Here is a 22,924-nt window from a genome sequence, read left to right as displayed (position 1 = left end):
TGGACTCTTCTTGGAGCCCTTGTGATTTAGATCCGCGAAGGTAACCGTGGTGAGAGGTAGTCCGTACCTCCATCCTCAACAAAGACTTCTGTCCAGCTCTTTTCAACATTGGGTCCAGAGTTTGGCCACCACTAATGTGTTTTAATACAGTGATCCAGCATAGCACTCTCCTTTGGAACCACCTAGAAATTGATGCCTTAATTCTCAAGTTCCAAGAAGTGAACCTAGCAAGAGACCTTAGTAGTTGACTTACAGGAGTGATCCTGATAGGCTTTTACCAGAAACCCTAATAATGAACCCACTTTACCTTAACTATGTAAATAAATACATTCTTACATATAGCTCAGTAGACCTTAATTAACTGCAGAACCACACTGGTGAATTTTGAATCTTTTTATTGTCATCCAGTTAGTGTCAACCTGTAAAATATCCAGTAACAGCCATTCAATAAGACAGCCAACGGAAGTAAATGAATGGGTTTCTGCTTACAGTATTTTCCATCCCCAACCCTTATTTTTCACGACGTCCAGAGTTTAATTTCTGTGGGAAGGAAAGGAGCTCCGAGTCCCATACAGAACATTCTTCAGCTGGAAGGAGGTCAAAAAGATGGATTTCCAAAGCCAACTGTCTCCTGTACCATGTGGATCTCTGCAAGCAGAGTCTCATCTTTTAGTTTCAGCTGCATGAGAAGGAAGGAGAGGATACATACCATACGTGATATATCTATGTGTAGACCTATCATTTACTGGACCATAGTTAAAGAATATAGTTCCTTGGCATGAGATTGGGCTCTTCCTATATGCCCTTTTTCATGATAACTCCATTAAAAGAACCTCAGAACTCAGGGCTGATTGATTACATGGACATGTTCACTTTATGAAAATGCAAGTTGTATGAACATTCGCAGTTTATGTATTTTTTTGTTAAATAATTTTAATAAAGTATTTTTAAATTGTTCTCATCACCCAGTCTATTTTGACTACAATATTATAATTTGGCAAGTCATCGGAATCAAAGATACTAGATCTGAATTTAATTTTAGACTCTAAATGTGTAGTAGCAATATCTAGTTGCCTTGTGAATACCCACTCTCTTCTTTCTTACTAACAAAATCATTTTTTTCAGGGCAGGAATGCAGCCCTCTAAACTCCATTTTCTTCTTTTAGAGCTAGAGGTAGTCTTACAACCAATTGTGGCCAATTTTTTTTTAAAGATTTTATGTATTCATGATAAACATAGAGAAAGAGGCAGAGACACAGGCAGAGGGAGAAGCAAGCTCCATGCCAGGAACCCAACGCGGGAATCGATCCCGGGACTCCAGGATCACACCCCAGGCCAAAGGCAGGCACTGAACCTCTGAGCCACCCAGGGATCCCCAATTGTGGCCAATTAAATGTAAACTAAAGTAATTGCTTTTTTTTTTTTTTTTCAAAAGTAGATTCTTTTCTCTGAAAATGATTTTCTTTACATGTGAATTAAACATCCTTTTTTATATGAGTATAGTTGACACACCATGTTTCAGGTACACAACATACGATTCTGAAGTCTATACATTATGCTATGTTCACAAGTATAGCTACCGTCTGTCACCACACAACACTATTACAATACATTACAATACCATTGACCATATTCCCTATGCTGTATCTTTTATTCCTGTAAAGTCATTGCTTCCTAAAGGGAGGTGAAATAGCTAGTAGCATATCCTCTTTGTTCTTGCCTCCCTTTTGTTCTTTATTGTGCTTGAAACATGTATATGGTGGCTTAAGCTACAATGGCTGTCTTGCAACTATGAAGGATGGGGACAGCATGCTATGACTGGTGGAGCAGAAAGCTATAGAGTTTGGGTCTCCTGGTGACATTGTGGAGCTCTGGTACCAGCCCTGGGCTTTTCAGTAGATGAGAAAAATAAAATTCCTAATTTGTTTAAGCCACCAATTGTAAACTGTGATTCATAATAGAATAGACGTTCTGCCGGGGATTGGCAGATTACTACTTATGAGCCAAATCTAGCTTGCTGTTTTTGTTAAGTAAACTTGTTTGAAATACAGTCATGCTCATTTGTTTATGTGTTGTCTGTGGTTCCCTTTGGACTACAAGGACAGAGGGTAGTAGATGCAATAGAGACAGTTTAGCCCACAAAGCCTAAAATATTATTTTGCCCTTTATACAAAGTTTGCTGACCAGTACTTTCAGTCTGGTGAATGAGGCTGAAAGAAGAAACATGAGGCTGAAATGAAGATGAAATGAGGCTGAAAGAAGATAACAGAGTAAAGTTAGTGGCAAAACTAGGACCATAATTCAGGCTTACTGCCTCCCTTGCTATTTATCTTTCCATTAAACCAAATTCTCTAAAGAGGTAGAAAAAAGATCCCCCATAGTAATATATGGGTTATTCCAAACCCACCAGCTGTATAATAATGGCAAAGATGAGAAGAAAAGCCTCTAGAGGGGATCCCTGGGTGGCGCAGCGGTTTAGCGCCTGCCTTTGGCCCAGGGCGCGATCCTGGAGACCCGGGATCGAATCCCACATCGGGCTCCTGGTGCATGGAGCCTGCTTCTCCCTCTGCCTGTGTCTCTGCCTCTCTCTCTGTGTGTGTGTGTGTGTGTGTGTGTGACTGTATCATAAATAAATCTAAAAAATTTAAAAAAAAAGCCTCTGGAAAATATTCACATCCTGAAATGCTGTAAAGTCCTGAACTAAGCCAGCATCTTCCTCCTAGTTTTCCAACCTTCATACAGTACAAACTTCAGGGGCATCTGTATCATACCTTCATTGTGTACTTATAGGCCTGCTCAGCTTCCAGTTGCCGTCCAGCCTGAAAAAAAAGAACAGCAGCTCATGATTTATTATAAACACTATGGTGGGAAAGGACGTTGCCACAAACATTTCTACCAAAACAGGATTCCATACCTTCTTAATAATCTTTTCCATTATATATATATATATAATATATATATTATATATATATATATATATATTCATTTCAAAAAGTTTAAAGAGGGGCAACTAGGTAGCTCAGTCAGTTGAGCGTCTGACTCGAGCTTAGGTCTTGATCTTAGGGTTGTGAGTTTAAGCCCTGCACTGGGCTCCAAATTGGGTGTGGAGCCTACATTAAAAAATAATAATACAATAAAAAAAACAATAAAATTTTAAAAATGAAAACAAGCTTAAAGAGAACTTGGTCTCTCATCTCCCCCTGTCCCCAAAAGCCTCATGAATCACTTGTCTCTCTCAGGATTGAAGCCATTCTGTTCATAATAGCTAAAATATATATAATGCTTACTTTGTGGTTTACTTTGTTTTAGGTGCTTACATTGTTTTAAGTCCTTTACATACTTTCATTCCTAATCCTCAAAACAACTCTAGGAGAAAAAATTTATAATTCTGTGTTTACAGATGGAAATACGTAGGCACAGAGAGGTTAAGTAACTTCCCAGAGTTATGAAGCTAATAAGTGGAGGAGCTACGTTTAAACAAAAACAGCCTGGTTCCAGAGTCCAAGTTTTTAACTATATTATGTTTTATCCTGCCTTTATACATTAGAAAAAGCAGAGACGAATTCCTTCCACATTGATCTGGATATAGGATGAGGACACTAAATATTGCTCCCAGTTATTCTTTGCATGAAGCGCTCATCTAGGAGTTAAATGAGAAAAATATGAATTCACTATTATACTTAACAAGTTTGTGCTTACCAAGTTCGCGTATGCAGTGTCACTTGGGAATACATAAATATGAACTACATGCATAACAGAATATTGAACAAATATGAAAAGTATAGAATGTTCAGGCTAGAAAGAAAGTTAGTGAATATCTAGTTTAATTTCCTGATCAGTGCTAGTTCATGGAAAATTTTTACTAGTTCACAAAACTTTCATTATTTAAAAGACCTTCCTATAATATCCACACTTCAAAGATTTTCTCACCTGAAGTTCATGGAATTTCAGTTCATTTTCTAGCACATCTTCCTTTCCTGTACTATTATCTTTGTTTCACTTCTGCCACAGGAAGGCAGAAATCCAAATGACGTGAGAATCCAGAACAGCCAAAACAATTTTGAAAAGACTTTTTTTTTTTGCTATTATGGAAAATGCTACAGTAAACATTCTTGTACATGTCTTCTGGTATTTTTCTTAGAAATGTGTCTAGATATAAAATTGCTAAGTTGTAGCTATGAATTTGTGTAAATAATACCATATTGCACTTTGAAGTAGTTGCACCAATTTATATGCACTAGCAATTATGAGAATCCTTATTAATGTTGATAATATCAGACTAATTTTTGCCAGTCTGATGGGTGTGAATTCCTGTCACATTGCATTTTAAAAACATATTTTATTTGTTTGAGAGAGAGAGAAAGCACACCAGTGGAGGGGAGAGGCAGAGGGAGAGGCAGAAGCAGGCTCTGCTGAGCAGGGGTTCAATCCTGCAATCATGACCTGAGCTGAAAGCAGACGCTTAACTGACTGAGTAACCCAGGTGCCTTATCACATTGTCATTTTAAATAGCATTTTCATGATTACAAGTGAGGCAGAACTTCTTTTCATACGTTTACTAACTGTTATGATTTCTACTTCAGCAAACTGCATATTCCTATCCTGTGACCATTTTCCTTTCTTTTTAATTATTTCGAGAGGGGGAAGAGGGAAAGGGAGTGAGAGAGAACCCCAAGCAGGCTCCACACCCAGCACAAGGCCCGAAGTAGGGCTTGATCTCACGACCCTGAGATCGTGACCTGAGCCAAAAATCGAGTCCGACGCTTAACTGACTGAGCCATCCAGGTGACCCGTGACCAATTTTCAATCAGATTGAAAGATTTTTTTTCCCTTATTGCAGGACGTATTTATATAGTAGCTATATTATATAACTCTATAAACTGTAATTGTTATAGATGTTACAAGTATTACCCTACAACCCAGCAATTGCACTATTGAGTATTTACCCCAAAGATACAAATACAATGATCTGAAGGGGCATCTGCTTCCCAATGTTTATAGCAGCAATGTCCACAACAGCCAAATTATGGAAAGAGCCCAGATGTCCATCGACGGATGAATGGATAAAGATATGGCATATATATACAATAGAATACTACTCAGTCATCAAAAAAAAGAAATCTTGCCATTTGCAGTCATGTAGATGGAACTAGAGGATATTATGCTAAGCAAACTAAGTCAATCAGATAAAGATAATTGTATGATCTCACTCATGTGGCATTTAAGAAACCAAATGGGATCATGGGGAAGAGAGGAAAAAATAAAAAATGACATAATCTGACAGGGAGACAAATCATAAGAGATTCTTAATCATAGGAAACAAACTGAGGGTCACTGGAGGGGAAGGGGTGGGGTACAGGATAACTGGGAGATGGGCATTAAGGAGGGCATGTGATGTAATGAGCACTGGGTGTTATACAAGACTGATGAATCACTGACCTCCACCTCTGAAACCAATAATGCATTATATGTTAATTAATTGAATTTAAATACAATGTTTAAAATGTTGTAAGTATTTATAATAAAGTCCTTAAGGTTTTAGTGTCTTGTTATGCATGAGTTTCCAACTTTAAAGCTGTTAATTTATTGATATTTTATTTTTTTTTTTTTGGCTAGTGCTTTTATGGTCATGAAAAAGCTTGCATACCTTGAGGCTATAGAGGTATTCTCTGTATTTTCTTCTAAGCAATCTAAAATTTTAAGATTTAGGCCTTTAAACCAGCTGGAAGTGTGTGTTTATGTGTGTGTGTGTATTTGGTGTGATGTAGGGAACTAATTTTTTCCATATGGAAAGCCAGTTGCTCAATCAGTATTTATTGAATAATCCATTTGTTCCTCATTTTGGGGGGCTCTATAGTTTTTAAAAATAGCTTTATTGAGGTATAATTTACATATAAAATTCACTAATTTTATGGTTCAATTGTGCAACCATCACCACAATCCAATTTTAGAAGAGTTCTATCACTCCCAAAAAGTTCCTTCATTCCTGTTTGCAGCCAATCCCAAATGCCACCCTTGGCCCTAGGGGACTAGGGATCTTTTTTATCTCAATAGTTTCCCTACATTCTTATAAATTAAATAAAATAACATATGATCTATTGTGCCTTGCTTCTTTTACTTGACATAGTGTTTTTGAGGCTGTTACATAAATCATAATTTCATTTTTTTCTTGAGTAGACTCCACACCCAACATGGGGCTTGAACTCACAACCTTAAGATCAATAATCATTTGCTCTACTATATGAGCCAGCCAGGTGTCCCCAGAATTTCATTTTTATTGCTGAGTAGTACTCCATGGTATACATATACAACATTTGTTTATCAATTCACTGATGGACATTTGGAATGTTTTCAGTCTTTGTTATTAAATGCTGCAATGAAATACAGAAATCTTTGTGTGGACATATGTTTTCACTTTTCTTGGCTATATATAGAGACATGGAATCATTGGATATATGGTAAGTGTATGTTTAACTTTTTAAGACTCTGCCAAACTTTTCTAAAGTGGCCGTACCAATTTGTAACCCCACCAGCAATGTATGAGGGTCCCAGTTTCTCCATATCCTTGTCAATATTTGGTATTGTTAATGTTTTTGATTTAAGCCATTCTAGTGGATATGTAATGTGGTGTTAATTTGCAGTATATTAATGAATCCCCTTTCTCTGACATAATTTCAGGTTAAATAAAAGTTACATGAATAATTCTCTCTGTACACACACATACACACACATAAGTATATATTTTAACTTTTCTGGAACCATTTGAAAGTAAATTGCAGAATGATGCAATTTTAGACTTCGGTATGTGTTTTCAAGGATAGTCTCTTACACAGCCACAGAACAATTATCAAAATCAGCAGATTAGTACAAATATAATACTATTGTCTCATTTATATACCTCATTCTGATTTTTTCTAAATATCCCCAAAATGTCTTTTTTTTTTTTAAAGATTTATTTAGAGAGAGAGAGACTGAGAACGGGAGGAGAACACAAGCAGGAGGGGAAGAGGGACAGGGAGAGAGAATACCAACCAGACTCCAACCCAAGTGCAGAGCTTGATGCAGGGCCTAATCCCACAACCCTGGGATAAGGACCTGCTCTGAAACTGAGTCAGATGCTTAAATAACTGTGCCATCCAGGCGCTCCCCCAAAATGTGTTTTATAGCAAAATAAAATCTAGCATCATGCCTTGAATTCAAAATTCACGTCCTCAGCCTTTCTTTTAATCTGGAACAGCTCTGAAGAGCATCAAGGACAGTAATTGTAATATACTCCTCAATTTGTATTTGTTTGATGTTTCTTCATGATTATGTCAGGTTCTGAACTTTTGCCAAGAATACCACAAAAAAGACATTGTGCTGCATCCTTTCAGGAGGTACATGCTGTTTATCCCAATACTGGTGATGGTAACCTTGATCCTTTGTTTAGATTGTTATCTGCTACATTTTTCTACTATAACCTCACTATGTTCCCCTTTATAATTAATAAATATCAAAAAAAAAGAAAAAAATAAATATCTCATGGGGAAATGCTTTGAGACTGTAAAGATCTTCTTACTCCATAAAAACATCCATAATTTCAGGATACATTGGTGACTATTCCTTAAATATTATTATGGTCGTTTCCAAATTGTGATTTTCTAATTCCTTAATTCCTTACTCATTTAATAGTTGGCCTTTCACTATAAGCTTTCTTCTCTACCATTCATTTATTTGTTCAATTATATTACTGTGGGCTCATAGATTCTCATTTGTAATCCTTGACAGTGGGGACTCCCCTTTAGGCCAGCCAGTTCCTTTGTTTTTTCCCTTTGTGTTTTTGTTATGTCTCAATCTTTGAGCACTTTTTACTTTGCTCCAACAAGAAATTCCGGTCTCATCTTGATTTTCCCTATCCCAGTTCTAAAATCAGCCATTTCAAATAAGCCTATGATTCTTTTATTTTTATAAACTGGGCAAATTTCCTAGTTCCTTTTAATGGACTCCAATTTTTAGATTTTCAAGACCTGAGCACTAGGTATATCCACCCATGCATCCCCCAATTATATATAATATCTATTTATAAAATCCATCAAATTTGAGCTTATATCTTCAATTCTAACCCTCCAAGATCATTCAATCTTCCTGGTTTCCATATTTGTAACTCCTCTGACAATGAGACACTTAGCTCCCGTTACCCACAATATAATCTCTTATTTGGAAAATCATAGAATACTTAGTAATTTCAGAACTGCTAACACCTGACTCCGAAAAAAAAAAAAACAGCTTAATAACTGGAATCCAATATTTGTATAGAGGAGTTTTTTCTCTTTAGTCTGAAAGTATATATTTCAAATAATCTTTCAAAAGTATCTTAAGTTAGTTCTCTTTTTCCCACCTTCAGTATTATTATGCTATTCATGGGAAGTAGTTTTGTTTTGTTGTTATGATATTATACAATCTCCCCATTTCTTGTTGATTTTGTTTCTTTAAAAAAAAAATGAAACAGGGATCCCTGGGTGGCGCAGTGGTTTGGCGCCTGCTTTTGGCCCAGGGCATGATCCTGGAGACCCAGGATCAAATCCCACGTCAGGCTCCCGGTGCATGGAGCCTGCTTCTCCCTCTGCCTGTGTCTCTGCCTCTCTCTCTCTGTGACTATCATAAATAATAAATAAAAAATTAAAAAAAAAATGAAACTAACATGGTTCCAAAAGTCAGATCTGTAACAAAGAGGTACAAAGGGTCACCCCCGCATTCTCTCCCTTCCTTCTACCCTATGTCTGCCCATGAACTATAGAACACACTCTCATTAATCTCTGGTTTTTTCTTCCTTTTTTCTTTTTTCTTTTCTTTTTTTTTTTGCACAAGTGAGCCAATATGTATATGATTTCTTTTTTTCCTTCTTTTTTATACAAATGGGTAATGTACTATAGAAAATCTTGCACGTTAGTGTTTTTTTTTTTATTGAAAAATATATCCTGGAAATCACTCCATATCAGTTCATAGAGATCTTCTCCATTATTTCTTTCAGCAGCATAGTACTCCATTTGTGGATATAACATAGTTTATTCAAATATTGTCCTATGTATGTTGTTTACAATATTTTGCAATTGCAATAATATTGTAATCAATATCTTTTGCATGTATAGTTTTTAGTTGTTGGAGGAATAGTTTCAGGATAAATTCCTAGGCTATCCCAATTATTTTTGAATAATCAAAATCTAATCAAAACTTGTTTCCATATATATGTGGGTCTTCTTCTGTCTAGCGATTCTGTTCCACTTTCCTATCGCTACACTAATACCACTGAGTTTTAATTATTAGAGCTTCATTATAAGGCTTGATAATTCATAGAAAAACCTTCACTCCTTATTACCCTGTCCATATTGTCATTGCTATATTTTGGCCTTTATGGGGCAAATGAATTTTAGTGTTACTTGATCAAGTTCCTAAAAAAAAAACAAAAACCTGTTATTATTTTTATTGGAATTGTATTAAAATTAGATATTGGGGAAATTTTCTCAACTTTATGTTATTGAAACTTTCCTGTCAATGAACATAATATCTATATTAGATCTTCCTTTATACATTGCGATAAAGTTTTATGCTTTTACCCATACAAATCCTAAATGGGATTTTTAAAGTTAGACTTTCAAATTGGCTGTTCCTGATGGTATTTGATTTTCATGTTGATTTTTTTATGTTAATCTTTTATGAAGCAACCTTTCAAATCCACTTCTTCTGTGTTAATCTTTATTGAATAGATTATATACATAATAAAAAATCAAAAGGATATAATAAAATATACATTTTCTAAAAAGATTTCATTTATTAATTTGAGAGAGAGAGCATGAGTGGAGGAGGGGAAGAGGGAGAAGCAGGCCCCCCTCCCGCAGCAGGAAGTCAGACTTGGGACTCGATCCCAAGACTGGGATCATGACCTGAGCAGAAGGCAGATGCTCAACCAACTGAGCCACCCAGGTGCCCCTAAGATATACTTTAAGAGGGGTTGCTAACCCTGTCCCTATCTACTCTGTTCCCCAACTTTTCCCCCCAACAGTAACCACCATTCTTTGTTTTTGTTTTTTGGTCTGTTCTTTCAGTAGTGAAACATTTTATTATATCTTTCAGTTTTTAAACTTCCTTTTAATCCTTTTCCTCCAATTTCTTTTGTGTGTGTATGTGTGTTATTGCCATGGTAGAACTTCAGTACACAGGGATCCCTCAGAGCTATTGCAGGCTTTGTTCCAGATCCAGGCGCAATAAGGTGAATATCACAATAAAGCAAGCCAAATGGATTTTTTGGTTTCCTAGTACATATACAAGTTATGTTTACACTATACTGTAGTCTATTAAGTGAGCAATGCTAGATCACATTTAAAAAAAAACAATATATGTACCTTAACTTAAAAATACTTTATTGCTAAATATATTAAGAATCATCCGAGCTTTCAGTGTATTGTAATCTTTTTGCTGGTGGAGGGTCTTGCCCTAATGTTGATGGCTGCTAATGGATCAGGTGAGGGTTGGTAAAATTTGGTGTGGTTGTGGTAGTTTCTTAAAATAAGACAGTGATGAAGTTTGCCACATCAACTGACTCTTCCTTTCATGAATGATTTCTCTGTAGTATGTGATGCTGTTTGATAGTATTTTACTCACAGTAACTTCCTTCAGAATTGGAGTCAATCCTCTCAAACCCTGCCACTGCTTTATCAACTAAGTTTGTATAATATTCTAAATCCTCTGTTGTTATTTCAACTACCTTCACAGCATCTTCACCAGGAGTAGATTCCATCTCAAGACACTACTTCCTTTGCTCATTCATAAGAAGCAATTCCTCATCTGTGAAAGTTTTTTTCATGAGATTATAGCAATTCAGTCACCTCTTCAGGCTCCACTTATAATTTTAGTTCTCTTGCTGTTTTCACCAAATCTGCATTTTCTTCCTCCAGTGAAGACTTAAATGGCTCAAAAATCATCCATGAAGGCTGTGTCAACTTCCAAACTCCTGTAAATGTTGATATTTTGACCTCTTCATATGAATCACTAATGTTCTTAATGAAATCTAGGTTCCAGAAGGTTTTCAATTTACTTTACTCAGACCCATCAGGGGAACCACAATCTATGAAGCTATAGCCTTACAAAATGAGTTTCTTAAATAATAAGGTTTGAAAGTCAAAATGACTCCTTGATTCATCTTTCCTGACCCCAACCCTAGGTCATACTCTGATTATCATATACTTCATATTGAGGAAGGGGATGCACACCCTGCCTGGAGCCTGCAGAGCAGCTTGAAAATGCCACAGGGAGCCCACCCAACCCAGAACCCCAGCTGGTTGGGATCCCTGGGTGGCGCAGCGGTTTAGCGCCTGCCTTTGGCCCAGGGCACAATCCTGGAGACCCGGGATCGAATCCCACGTCAGGCTCCCGGTGCATGGAGCCTGCTTCTCTCTCTCTCTCTCTCTCTCTCTCTCTCTGTGTGTGTGTGTGTGTGTGTGACTATCATAAATAAATTTTAAAAAAAAGAACCCCAGCTGGCAATAAGCCCTGGCCCATCCCACTCCTGCTCACCTGTGACCAACAAGCCCAAATGGCTAGCTCTCATTTCTACAATCCCCTTTCCAGACAAACACATGTGAATATATCATTTTTTTGAGCACATTCCAAGTGCTTCTCAGACTGGGCCCCTCCTTCATCATCAGTATAATGACCAAATCTAAAGCTCGTTAAACCTCAACTATCATGAATTGATGACCATTTACTTACTTCCTCATATCTTTGCCCTAAAAGGGCATTGTGTAAGGTTAATAAACACTCACTTTCAGGCTGACCAGAGCCAGATATGCCCACACTTCAGCATTGTAGTTGTTCAATGCATTGGCTTCAGAGAGAGCATCCTCAGCCTCTGTAAGCTCCTCCAACTTGATAGAAAAAGAAAAGTGTGAGTTAAGCCAGAGCAGGTTTCCCTTAAGCCAGCTGGAGTTAGTTTAGCTTAAAACACTATGTCCAAATAATAGTGGTAATGTGACCTATACAAACAGTTTTCAGTTTTTAAAATTTTTAGCTCAGAAAAAAATAAAATTTTTAGCTCAGAACTCTTTCTTCAAACAAAATCTTATGTGGTAGCCCAATATATGAACCTGTTAAAATAAGAACTTGGATTAAAAATCCAGGTAGGGAAATCTGGAGTCCTGCCTGCTAGGCTCTCAACTGACATCCCTCTCTCCCGCCTTCCCTCTACAGAAGTTCCATCAAGGCATCCATGAGCTTCAGGTGCCAGAACTGGAAAACCAGAAGTATTCACTATTGTGTATGCATCATTCAGTGTATTCCCCAAACACAGTAGGCTGTCAGATCCATTTATTGTTTCTTCCTTTACATTGTGCATCCCTTTCTTAAGGTTAAAGTCCTATCAGCCAGTCAAAATGCTAATATTAGTTATTAATAGTACAATCTTGAGCAATCAGTACAATATTCAGGCTCTAGAATGCTCACTATCCTCTGGACATAGGGATATCAAAATTTTGTAAAATTTTCCAAAGGATTACCTAAGGAAGAAATAAGGCACTCCTCTCCCCAGTAGAGTAGCTCTTTGGTTTTTTCTGTTTTGAAAAGACAATTATGAGTTTCTAGACCTGAGACAATATGAAGAATGGCCTTTCACCAATGCCCATATTTTGGTCCACATTTTAAATGTCTCTAAGATATTGATTCAATTTTGAATCAATATATTGATTCATTATTCAACCAATATTATTCAATCAATTATACTTGCTAAGGATTTATTCTGTGACAGGTAGTATGCTAAGTAAGTGAATAAAAAGATAAAATACAACCCCTCAAAGAGTTCACTGACACATATGTAAAAAAAATAAAATAAAACAAAATGAAAGCCCAAACACATAAATAGTTACAATACAGAATAAACATTTCTATAATAAAAGCATATATAGATCTAGTGGAGGGACAGAGGAAAATGGGAATAATTCTACCCTGGAATTAAAGGACAGATTTTGAGAGGAAACATTACTAAAATGAATCTTGAAAGATAAATAGGAGTCTATTAGATGTACGAGGTGAAGAAAGACATTCCAGGTAAAAGGAATATCATATATGAAGGCATGGAGGCACAAGAGAGTGTGGTGTGGTCAGGAAACTCTTAAGTATGCATGTATGGCTGGAGAAAAGAGAGAGATTTGGGAAGATAAAATAAAACTAAAGACTAGGCATCAATCATATATTGAATTTTATTCTAAAACAAAGGGTAGCCATTGGAGAGTTTAAGTAGGGGAGTAACATAATATTTGCATATTTTAAAGACCACTTTAATAAAAATGTGGGAGATGGATTGAGGTAAGATAGGAGATCACCCTAGCAGATAAAGCAGGGATGAGGCTTGAATTGGAGCTGTAAGAATAGGAATAGAGAGGGATTACATGTGGGATTTTTAAAGAATGTTTTGTTTTTATAGTACAGATCAACTATTTAGTTTACTGAACACCTTTGAAAAGTAACTTTTCCCACCAACATTACAAACTCCCAGGGTGCTTGGAAGACCAAGGAATCAAGGTCTGCTGTATTGACAGGCCTATTCTTGAGCCTTCATCTTCTTACCCGATAACAGGCTATTCCCAGTCCTAGCCAGGTAAGGCATGAAGGTGATCTCTTACAGGCTTGCAGATAGGTTTTCTTTGCCTTTTCATACTGTAGAAAGAAAGCACCACTAAGCTATTGCTCTTCTGGAAGTTTCAAATGCTATATTGCTAGGATAATTATGGGGCTTCTGTAATTGTACTCAAAATCTCAATCTAAGTTAAATGATCACTCAATTTTTTTAAAAGTATAAGTTTTTAAGAGCAGTTTTAGATTCACAGAAAAGCAGAGAAAAATACAGCAATTTCTCATATACCCATTGCTGCCACACATGCATAGCTTCTCCCATTATCAACATCCCCCATCAGAGTGGTACCTTTGTACAAGTGATGAAGCTACATTGATACATCATTATCACCTAAAGTCCATGGTCACATTTGGCATTATACATTCTATAGGTTTAGACAAAGATATAATGACATGTATCTATTATTAGAGTATTTTCACTGTCCTAAATATCCTCTCTGCTTCATCTATTCATCACTTCCCTTCCCCAACCCCTCAAAACCACTGATCTCCTTACTATCTCTACAGTTTTGCCTTTTCCAGAATGTCACACAGTTGGAATTATACAGTATGTAGTCTTCTCAGATTAGCTACTTTCACTTACTAATATGTATTTAAGCTTCCTTTAGATTTCTTCATGGTTTGCTAGTTTATCTCTTTTTAGTGCTGAGTAATACAGGAAACATTCAGAAAGACTAAAAAAGCAAACTTTCAAACCAATTAGACCACTTCTTGTCTTGCATCTCCAATATGAGAGATGTAACTATAGGTAAGCCTCAGCAAATAGCCTAAGAATTGCTTGCCTAGGGAAATTACTTGCCTAGTGAATACATAAGTCAGAAGCTAGGTTCAGATGCAGCTTGCAATGATGTCAGAAAGAAAACTTATTTATTTCACCACATTAGAATAGTGATTTTCTCTTTCAAGCCTATGTGGGCCTTCATACTTAAATTATAAGGCATCACAACTTTTTGTTGCTGCTATTGTTTTATTTTAAATAGAGAATTGGGTGTTCTGGGGGTAGAAATGGAATGAAGTCAAAACAAAAGCACAGTCAAAAAATAGAATGTTGATAATTGTTGATATGGGATGATGGGTCCATGTTGGTTCATTTCTACTATTCTGTTTACTTTGTATGTATTTAGGTTTTTTGGGTTTTTTTTTTTTTTTGTATTATAAGTGGGCTCCATGCCCAGCATGGAGCCTAGTGCAGGGGCTGAACTCATTACCCTGAGCTCAAGACCTGAGCTGAGATGGAGAGTTAGAGCTTAACTGATTGGGCCACCCAGGTGCCCCATACTTTGTATGTATTTGAAATTTCCCATAACAAAAAAAAAATTCTTTTTTTAAATTATAAATTTATTTTTATTGGTGTTCAATTTGCCAACATATAGAATAACACCCAGTGCTCATCCCATCAAATGCCCCCCTCAGTGCCCGTCACCCAGTCACCCCCACCCGCCACCCCCCTCCCCTTCCACCACCCCTAGTTCGTTTCCCAGAGTTAGAAGTCTCTCATGTTCTGTCTCCCTTTCTTATATTTCCATTCATTTTTTCTCCTTTCCCCTTTATTCCCTTTCACTATTTTTTATATTCCCCAAATGAATGAGACCATAAAACGACAAATACCTACCATTTGCTTCAACGTGGATGGAACTGGAGGGTATCATGCTGAGTGAAATAAGTCAATCAGAGGAGGACAAAAAAATTTTTTTAGAAGGTCTTGGGGTAATTTCTAAAATGGAGAGTAATTGCTATAGAGTTAAGTTAGAGTTCCCTGTGGAATGGGGTTAGCCTCAGCTGAATTAAATATAAACCTTTATGTTAAGGAAGAAGTTTGAAAAAGTTCTTTTGACATTTTCCATTAGTTAAGTAAAGCTAAGAATGTTTCCAATACTGATAGTAAAAGAAAGTTAGCTTAAATATTAACTACAACAACATTTATTGTGTTCTACACAACTTTCTATCGTAATGGTTAAAACTACAGACTCCAATATTAGACTGCCCGGGTTTGAATTCTGCTCTAGTAATTACTAGTTTATCTGATGTTGGTTGAGTCACTTTACCTTTGGATATAAAAGTATCAATATCATATTACTATGTTGGTCCACATAGATGGATGTTAATGCTTGAACAGTGGTCAGGTTCCAGATCATGACTTGATTTATTTGTTTTTATGTATTTTTTATTGGAGTTCGATTTGCCAACATATAGTATAACACCTGATACTCATCCCATCAAGTGCCCCCCTCAGTGCCCGTCACCCAGTCACCCCATCCCCCCGCACACCTCCCTTTCCACCACCCCTTGTTTATTTCCCAGAGTTAGGAGTCCCTCATGTTCTGTCACCTTCTCTGATATTTCCCACTCATTTTCTCTCCTTTCCCCTATAATCCCTCTCACTATTTTTTATATTCCCTGTATGAATGAGACCATATAATGTTTGTCCTTCTCCGACTGACTTACTTCATTCAGCATAATACCCTCCAGTCTATCCACATTGAAGCAAATGGTGGGTATTTGTCATTCTAATGGCTGAGTAATATGACTTGATTTATTTACATGGTTACTCTCCATCCTCTATGCCTCACCTCTTTCTCTTCCAGATAGATTTGCCCCAGTCTCAGGAAGATGAAGTGCATCTCAGAAGCATCCACTACAAAACTAATAGTTCGTTCATAGCATGCCTTGGCTTCAGCGTGATTTCCACTTAGAAAATAGAGATGGCCCTTCACACCCCAGACATTAGGGTTCTGAGAAAGTAAAGAATAAGTAGTACTTGGGGTGAGGTGGTATTTAAAAGTACATTAATGATCTTTGTTTAAAATTTAAATTAAATTAAGTCCTTTTCTTTTTCTAATAGCACTCAATTAGAAAGAGGGCCATTTAGTTGGGCTGGGGGAGTATTTTTCTAGGTCTGCCCCCTCATTTCTTTCTTGCATTTTTCAAAACTATTTTGTCTTTGGGGTAAATATTAAGAAAAACATTCAAACAAACCAAGAGAATGTTCACAATATGAAAACAGAAGAAGTCCGGAAAACTTGAAATAGATCAGCTCTCTGCTAAAGAGATATCCTTTTTTTAAATTTTATTTTATTTATTCATGACAGAGAGAGAGAAAGAGAGAGAGGCAGAGACACAGGCAGAGGGAGAAGCAGTCTTCATGCAGGGAACCTGACATGGGACTCGATTATACCCCAGGCCAAAGGCAGCGCCAAACCGCTGGGCCATTAGGGCTGCCCTAAAGAGGTATCCTTCCTTATCCTTTTCTCTGCCCCTTGCAAAACTCATAACTGCTTGAGAAAAACGAACAGAATAAAATAAATGAGTTTACTGAAAGTTGATGACCTCCACTTCTGGTAACCAGAAATCTATCTGTGATATGGCATCACCACCTTTAAGAAAGCCTGCTTGCCTCCCTCCAAACTATACTCAAGATGTTCTAGCAAAAGTTATTACCAGGTAGTCCATTTGAGCTGCTTGTTGAAGGCATTCCTCTGCCTTGGCGAAGTCCTTCTTGAGAAGGTGTGTCTGGGCCAGCACCAAGTAATACTCACAGCTGGGGCCTCCTTGAGGGCATAACAGCTCATGTGCAAGCACTCTGTGCACATACTATAAGGAAAAATTAGATTATAAGGAATATAAATAGCTGCATTGTATCAGTATCTTAGCTCTTGCAGTTGAATATTATGTCCCTGATAATAACAAATAAGAAATGAAATGATTATCAACCTCAAAAGGTTAGAGGTGAATTATAAAGATACAGCACATCATGGGTCCATTACCAGGTATTCTACCTAGTCACCAGATGTAGACATTTCAAAGTGAAAAATCTGCAGTACTGCACAATTCTGGTCTTGCTGGTGAGCATACTAGGTGAGTTTTTGCATATATTTATTATGCAGCAGAGAAAAAACACATTAACCACCCCACTGACACATGAGGTAACTTTTTCAGGCAGCTGTAATTATTCAGAAAACTGACAGTGAGGCAAAACCTCCTTTTCTAAAATTCTAAACTCAAGGTCTTGGAAACATAAATACCTGTTTCTGAAAAACTCTTATTTATGTTTGCCAGTTTTATACTTTGGGCTATTCTTTGTTTTTAATGCTATATAAGGCTTGCAAATTTGACAAAGTCAGATGTACTTTCTAAGCAGAAGGAAGAGCCCTTCTTTTCTTCTCCCAACTCCCATTTACACTTACATCTTCTTAGAAAAACAGTAAGAAGAGGTTCTGGAGCTGTTCCCTCTACATATATTTCTGGCTCTTTGCCCTGGAGAAAGGGGGGATAGTGACTTATTTAATCCGGAAGACAGAAAGCCTATTTCTCTATTGGGAAATGTGTTAAAAGCTCCTGTTTAATGTGGCCTACTCCACCCTTAAGTGGAACATGCACTCTTCAGGATCAAGGCCAAGTCTCCTGGCTACTGCATTTTGCTCTTTCTCCTACTGCTTGCTTCACAGATATATTTCTTGTTTCCCATGTGGTAGGCAGACCTCACAGGACGCTCTTCTTCTCTGGGAGGAAGGGACAATTCTCCAGTAGCTCTACCCATGACTGCATAAGTAAGTCAAATCTGAGGCTAGTCACATCTCCAGCCTAATTATACAAATAAAAAAATAATATTTTTATTCCCTCATATAGTATCATGTATATGTTTATAATTGTTTACAACCTAGAAAGGAAGAAGGGTATATGATTAGGCTCCTGTGAACCCCCAACACTCACATAATATGAGTTCTGATAATAAATATATATCCTTTAGAGTCTGATTTTGCTCTGCTGGTATTCTGAGGGAACAGATTTGCAGTATGGTCTTCTGATGCTCTCTGTAGAGAGTGGTTCATATTTGGATGTTCATACCATTGGGCCTACAGTATACTCTCAAAAGCATATTTGATTTCTGCATCATACATATTAAAGCTTGGAAAGATACCGGTATGGATTGAAGAAGTAGTTCACTAAAATATTTCCATCTACTTGCCCTTTCCCAAATATTCTGACCTGCACAGCATTGACTTTCATCAAGAAACGTATGGTCTCCATGAAGATGGTGGCAGGAGTTTGGGAAACACCATAAGGGCTAGGATACAAAACGGCTGATGAATCTTGACATTTTGATGTTTCTGAAAATATTATATTAAAAAAAGAGATGATTAGATGTAAAGGAAAAAAATGTCAGAAGCTCAGGCAGTGAGCTACATTACTACCAAGATAGCAAGGAGAAAATTCTAATCTAATGTATGAAAGAGGTTATGGTCTGAAAAGCAATAGATTCCTTTAGGGCAACAGTGCCCAAAGATCTCAAAAGTGCTCAAGGTTAGACTACTGGTGGTCGCAAATTCATGTCACAACCAAATAAAATGGTTATTAAAAGTATTCAGATCTTCCTGAATGTGAAACACAACCTGTAGATATTCTAATCATAAGTCTGTAGTTAGCCCCTTCTCCGAGCTAAATACAAATCCTTGCTTATTGAGAGAGTTGCACTACAGAGTTCAGATTATCAGAACCTAACTTCATATGAAGGAACTTAGGCAATATGACAAATAATCAACTTCAAACAAGTTAAGATTGCCATATTGGTCATCATAATAATTTTCATCCTTGTCTAGTTTGTTTATGCCCTTCTTTCAAGTGGAAATCTTTATTCCTAAGTACCTTTTTTCACTGGCATCTCCTTGAGAAGTATGTTGGATGGTTTTTGGCTGATAGTTGGATCCTGAGATTGTGTGGATGTAATGTGTTCTCGTGAGTCAGACTGCTGTTTGGAGGATTCTTCAAGAAAGTCATCTAGAATGGATGGTCCTAAATAGATTAAACTTTAATGAGGAAAGAACCCCCCCCAAAAAATAAATAAATAATAAAAAAAGAAAAAAGGAAAGAAAAACCCTTCCTATATTAGATATTAAAAGGTTATTACAGGATATAAAATATAATTATTTTCAAAGTATAAGAAGCATATTTCCTTTTTTTAAAATTTTTATTTATTTATGATAGTCACACACACACACAGAGAGAGAGAGGCAGAGACATAGGCAGAGGGAGAAGCAGGCTCCATGCACTGGGAGCCCGATGTGGGATTCGATCCCGGGTCTCCAGGATCGTGCCCTGGGCCAAAGGCAGGCGCCAAACCTCTGCGCCACCCAGGGATCCCAGAAGCATATTTCCTAAATATTGCATGGATAAACCTGTTTTATAGACTTTTTATATTTCTTTCTTTTTAAAGATTTTGTTTTTAAGTAATCTCTACACCCAATATGGGGCTCAAACGTATAACCCTGAGATCAAGAGTCACATGCTCCACTGACTGAGCCAGCCAGATGCCCCAGACTTTTTATATATTTTTATATTTCTGAATAATTTAAAAAGTTCAAGCCAAATTGACAGCACAGCTTCTATAACTATGACCCCTAGTCCAACCCTGCTGCTAGCCTGAGTCATGAACATGTCCTTGTTTGAGAGTTCCAGCTACTCTTATAACCTTGCCATTACTTAGTATTATCATTTATTTTAAATTAGCTATTCTAGTGGTAAATCACATTGATTTTCAAATGTAAGATCAAACTTCCTTCAATTGGGTATGTTATCTTTTATATATGCTGCTAAAATTTATGGAGTAATATTAATACTTTTTTATGTCCAGGTTCAAGAAGGCTATTGGTGTGTACTCTTCTTGGGATGGATTTGTCTGATTTTGAATATGACAGTGATAATTATGGTCAAACTGTGGGAAGTATTCCGTCTTATATTTCCTAAGTTTATGATAGGAATGGGGTAAGCCTGGAGTTTTCTTTGTCTTGATTATTCAGATTTTCTTTCTTTCTGATTAAGCTTTGTATGTCTGTCAAGGTATTTACATTTCATACAAGTTGTTAAATTTGTTGACATTATTAATAATTTCCCTTATTATCTTTCTAATATCTATATGATTTGCAGTAGTGTCCCCTCTTTCATTTGTGATATTGGTACTATGTATCTTCTCTTTTTTCTAATCAGATTTATCTATTAATTGATCTTTTCAAAGAATCTACAACTACCTCATTAATTTTCTTTATTCTTGTCTATTTTCCATTTCATTGACATCTACTCTGATCTTTATTATTTATTCCTTTTACTTACTTTGCACTTAATTTATTTCTAGCTTCTTAAGGTAGAATCTTGGATAATTGGTTTTAGATCTTTCTTATTTTTTAATAGAGGCATTTAAAGCTATAAATTTCCCTCTGGGAACTAATATAGTTCATCTTACAAATTTTGATTTGTTGTGTTATCATTCAGTTCAAACTATTTTGTGATTTCTTCTTTGATCTATGGGTTATTTAGAAGTGTATTGTTTAATTTACAAATACTTGAGGTTTTCTTATATATCAAGTAGTGAGCTGGTAAATGTTCAACAATTGGCTTTTGAATATGTATGAAGTCTGGTTTGTAGTGTTTGCCTGTCATAGCTGATTTCAAGCAACCAATATTACGTCACTGAATGCAGAGTTAGGAAGAGCTGCATAAGAGCATACCATTATATAGTATTTCTACATAAGAATACAATTATATATACATAACTTCAACAGCACAGATGATAATAAAATAGTAAAATAATAAAGAAAATTATTTTACTTTTTTCAATTAATGCAGAAAAAATTTGATAAAGTATAACAGCTGTGAATAAAAAAAACTCTTTGAAAATTAGGAATAGAAAGGATTTCCTTAATTCTAGAAATGTTTTTTGACAGAGCTTACAGTATATTTTATATTTAATAGCCGAATTTAAAATTCATTCCCATTGAGATAGGAAAGAAGATACAATTGACCACCATGACTAACATATAATATATTATTGGAGGTAGTAAGAAAACATAAGTAGTATGAGGATTGGGAGGGAAAAGGTAACACTAACATTATTGTTATTAGCAGATAATATGATAATCATATTCTAGAAAAAAACAATACAATTAATTATCTACTAGAATCAATAAAAGTCAAACAAGAGACATATACAAATTCAATCTAAAAACAACAGAAAACACTAAAATCTAAAATGTCAAAATTGGGCAGCCCCGGTGGCACAGCGGTTTAGCGCCGCCTGCAGCCCAGGGCATGATCCTGGAGTCCCGGGATCGAGTCCCACGTCAGGCTCTCTGCATGGAGCCTGCTTCTCCCTCTGCCTGTGTCTCTGTCTCTCTCTCTCTGCATCTCTATGAATAAATAAATAAATAAAATCTTAAAAAGAAATAAAATGTCAAAATCAATAGCATACACTAAAAAATACCAGTAATAACCAATGAGAAAATAAAATTAAAGTAAGATTCTTTATGGTAGCAGTGTTATCCAAAAGGTTATTATGAATTACTTAAACAGAGCCTCATTGGAGAAAATGCTATAACTTTAATAAAGGACACAGAAGATCTGAGGATATGGAAAGACCTTCCTCATACTTGGATAGAATGATTTAATAACATAGATGTTACCCCTAAAATAATCAATAAGTTCAGTAAGGTCCAAATAAAAATTTCAACTGGATTGTTTATATACTTGATAAACACACTATAAAATACATATAGATGAGTCTGTTTTTTTAAGATTTTATTTATTTATTCATGAGAGACAGAGATAGAGAGAGAGAGGCAGAGACACAGGCAGAGGGAGAAGCAGGCTCCATGCAGGGAGCACGACATGGGACTTGATCCCGGGTCTCCAGGATCAGGCCCTGGGCTCAAGGCAGTGCTAAACCGCTGAGCCACCTGGGCTGCCCATGAGCCTGTTTTTTAAGCTAATTTGTATTCTTACTAATATTCCTATAAGAGTGGATTTGTAATATATGTTGTCTATAACATTAGAAAATGTTCACATTCATATTTTGAGGGTCTATCTTATTTTAATAGAGAACAGACTTCTCAGAAAATCTTCAGAAGCAGCTTATCACATATCAAACTATTGAAATAAACCCAGTGGGGTTAGATTACTCATCTGTCCATCAAGTGGGACATCTGCATTGACTGGGGGCTTAATGGACTCAGAAGAGGCCTGGAAGTAAATCCTAAAAATGAGCCAATCCCCACTTGAATGGTTACTGGAATAAACCCACCTTTAGTAACCTGAGTTCAGTGCCTGAGTCAGATAAACCACTTTGGCTTGGTTTCATTTTTCTTCTCTTTATTTGTGATGCTCAGATCTAAGATGTGTGTTTCAGACTGTGTACAGGCTTCTCTTCTGTTAGATTAAAAAATTTAGTCCTACTTTTGTATGGACACCTTAGAATATAAAATGACCAAAACAGAAGACT

At 36.5% G+C, this 22,924-nt stretch overlaps 1 protein-coding gene across 11 annotated transcripts in view; it reads right to left on the bottom strand.

The window, feature by feature from the left end:
• Positions 1-162: 162 nt before the first annotated feature.
• Positions 163-22,924, bottom strand: part of CFAP70 (cilia and flagella associated protein 70) — a 94,580-nt gene continuing 71,818 nt past the window's right edge. For 5 of the 11 annotated variants that reach the window (XM_055325243.1, XM_055325246.1, XM_055325244.1 and 2 more), the window contains 8 exons: positions 19,303-19,449; positions 18,646-18,767; positions 17,098-17,250; positions 16,230-16,391; positions 13,594-13,683; positions 11,799-11,900; positions 2,772-2,819; positions 164-679 (listed from right to left, as the gene is read on the bottom strand). In XM_055325243.1, coding sequence (XP_055181218.1) covers positions 599-679; positions 2,772-2,819; positions 11,799-11,900; positions 13,594-13,683; positions 16,230-16,391; positions 17,098-17,250; positions 18,646-18,767; positions 19,303-19,449 — 905 coding nt within the window. In that variant the 3' untranslated portion in view covers positions 164-598. Of the gene's footprint in view, positions 680-2,771; positions 2,820-11,798; positions 11,901-13,593; positions 13,684-16,229; positions 16,392-17,097; positions 17,251-18,645; positions 18,768-19,302; positions 19,450-22,924 lie in introns of all 11 variants that reach the window. The other 6 variants (XM_055325249.1, XM_055325245.1, XM_055325250.1 and 3 more) reach the window with 6 other exon arrangements.

The sequence above is a fragment of the Nyctereutes procyonoides genome, unplaced genomic scaffold (assembly GCF_905146905.1).
Source record: "Nyctereutes procyonoides isolate TBG_1078 unplaced genomic scaffold, NYPRO_anot_genome, whole genome shotgun sequence".
Lineage (NCBI taxonomy): Eukaryota > Metazoa > Chordata > Mammalia > Carnivora > Canidae > Nyctereutes > Nyctereutes procyonoides.
Note: the sequence above shows the minus strand (reverse complement) of the source record. Positions and strands in the feature narration are given on the sequence as shown.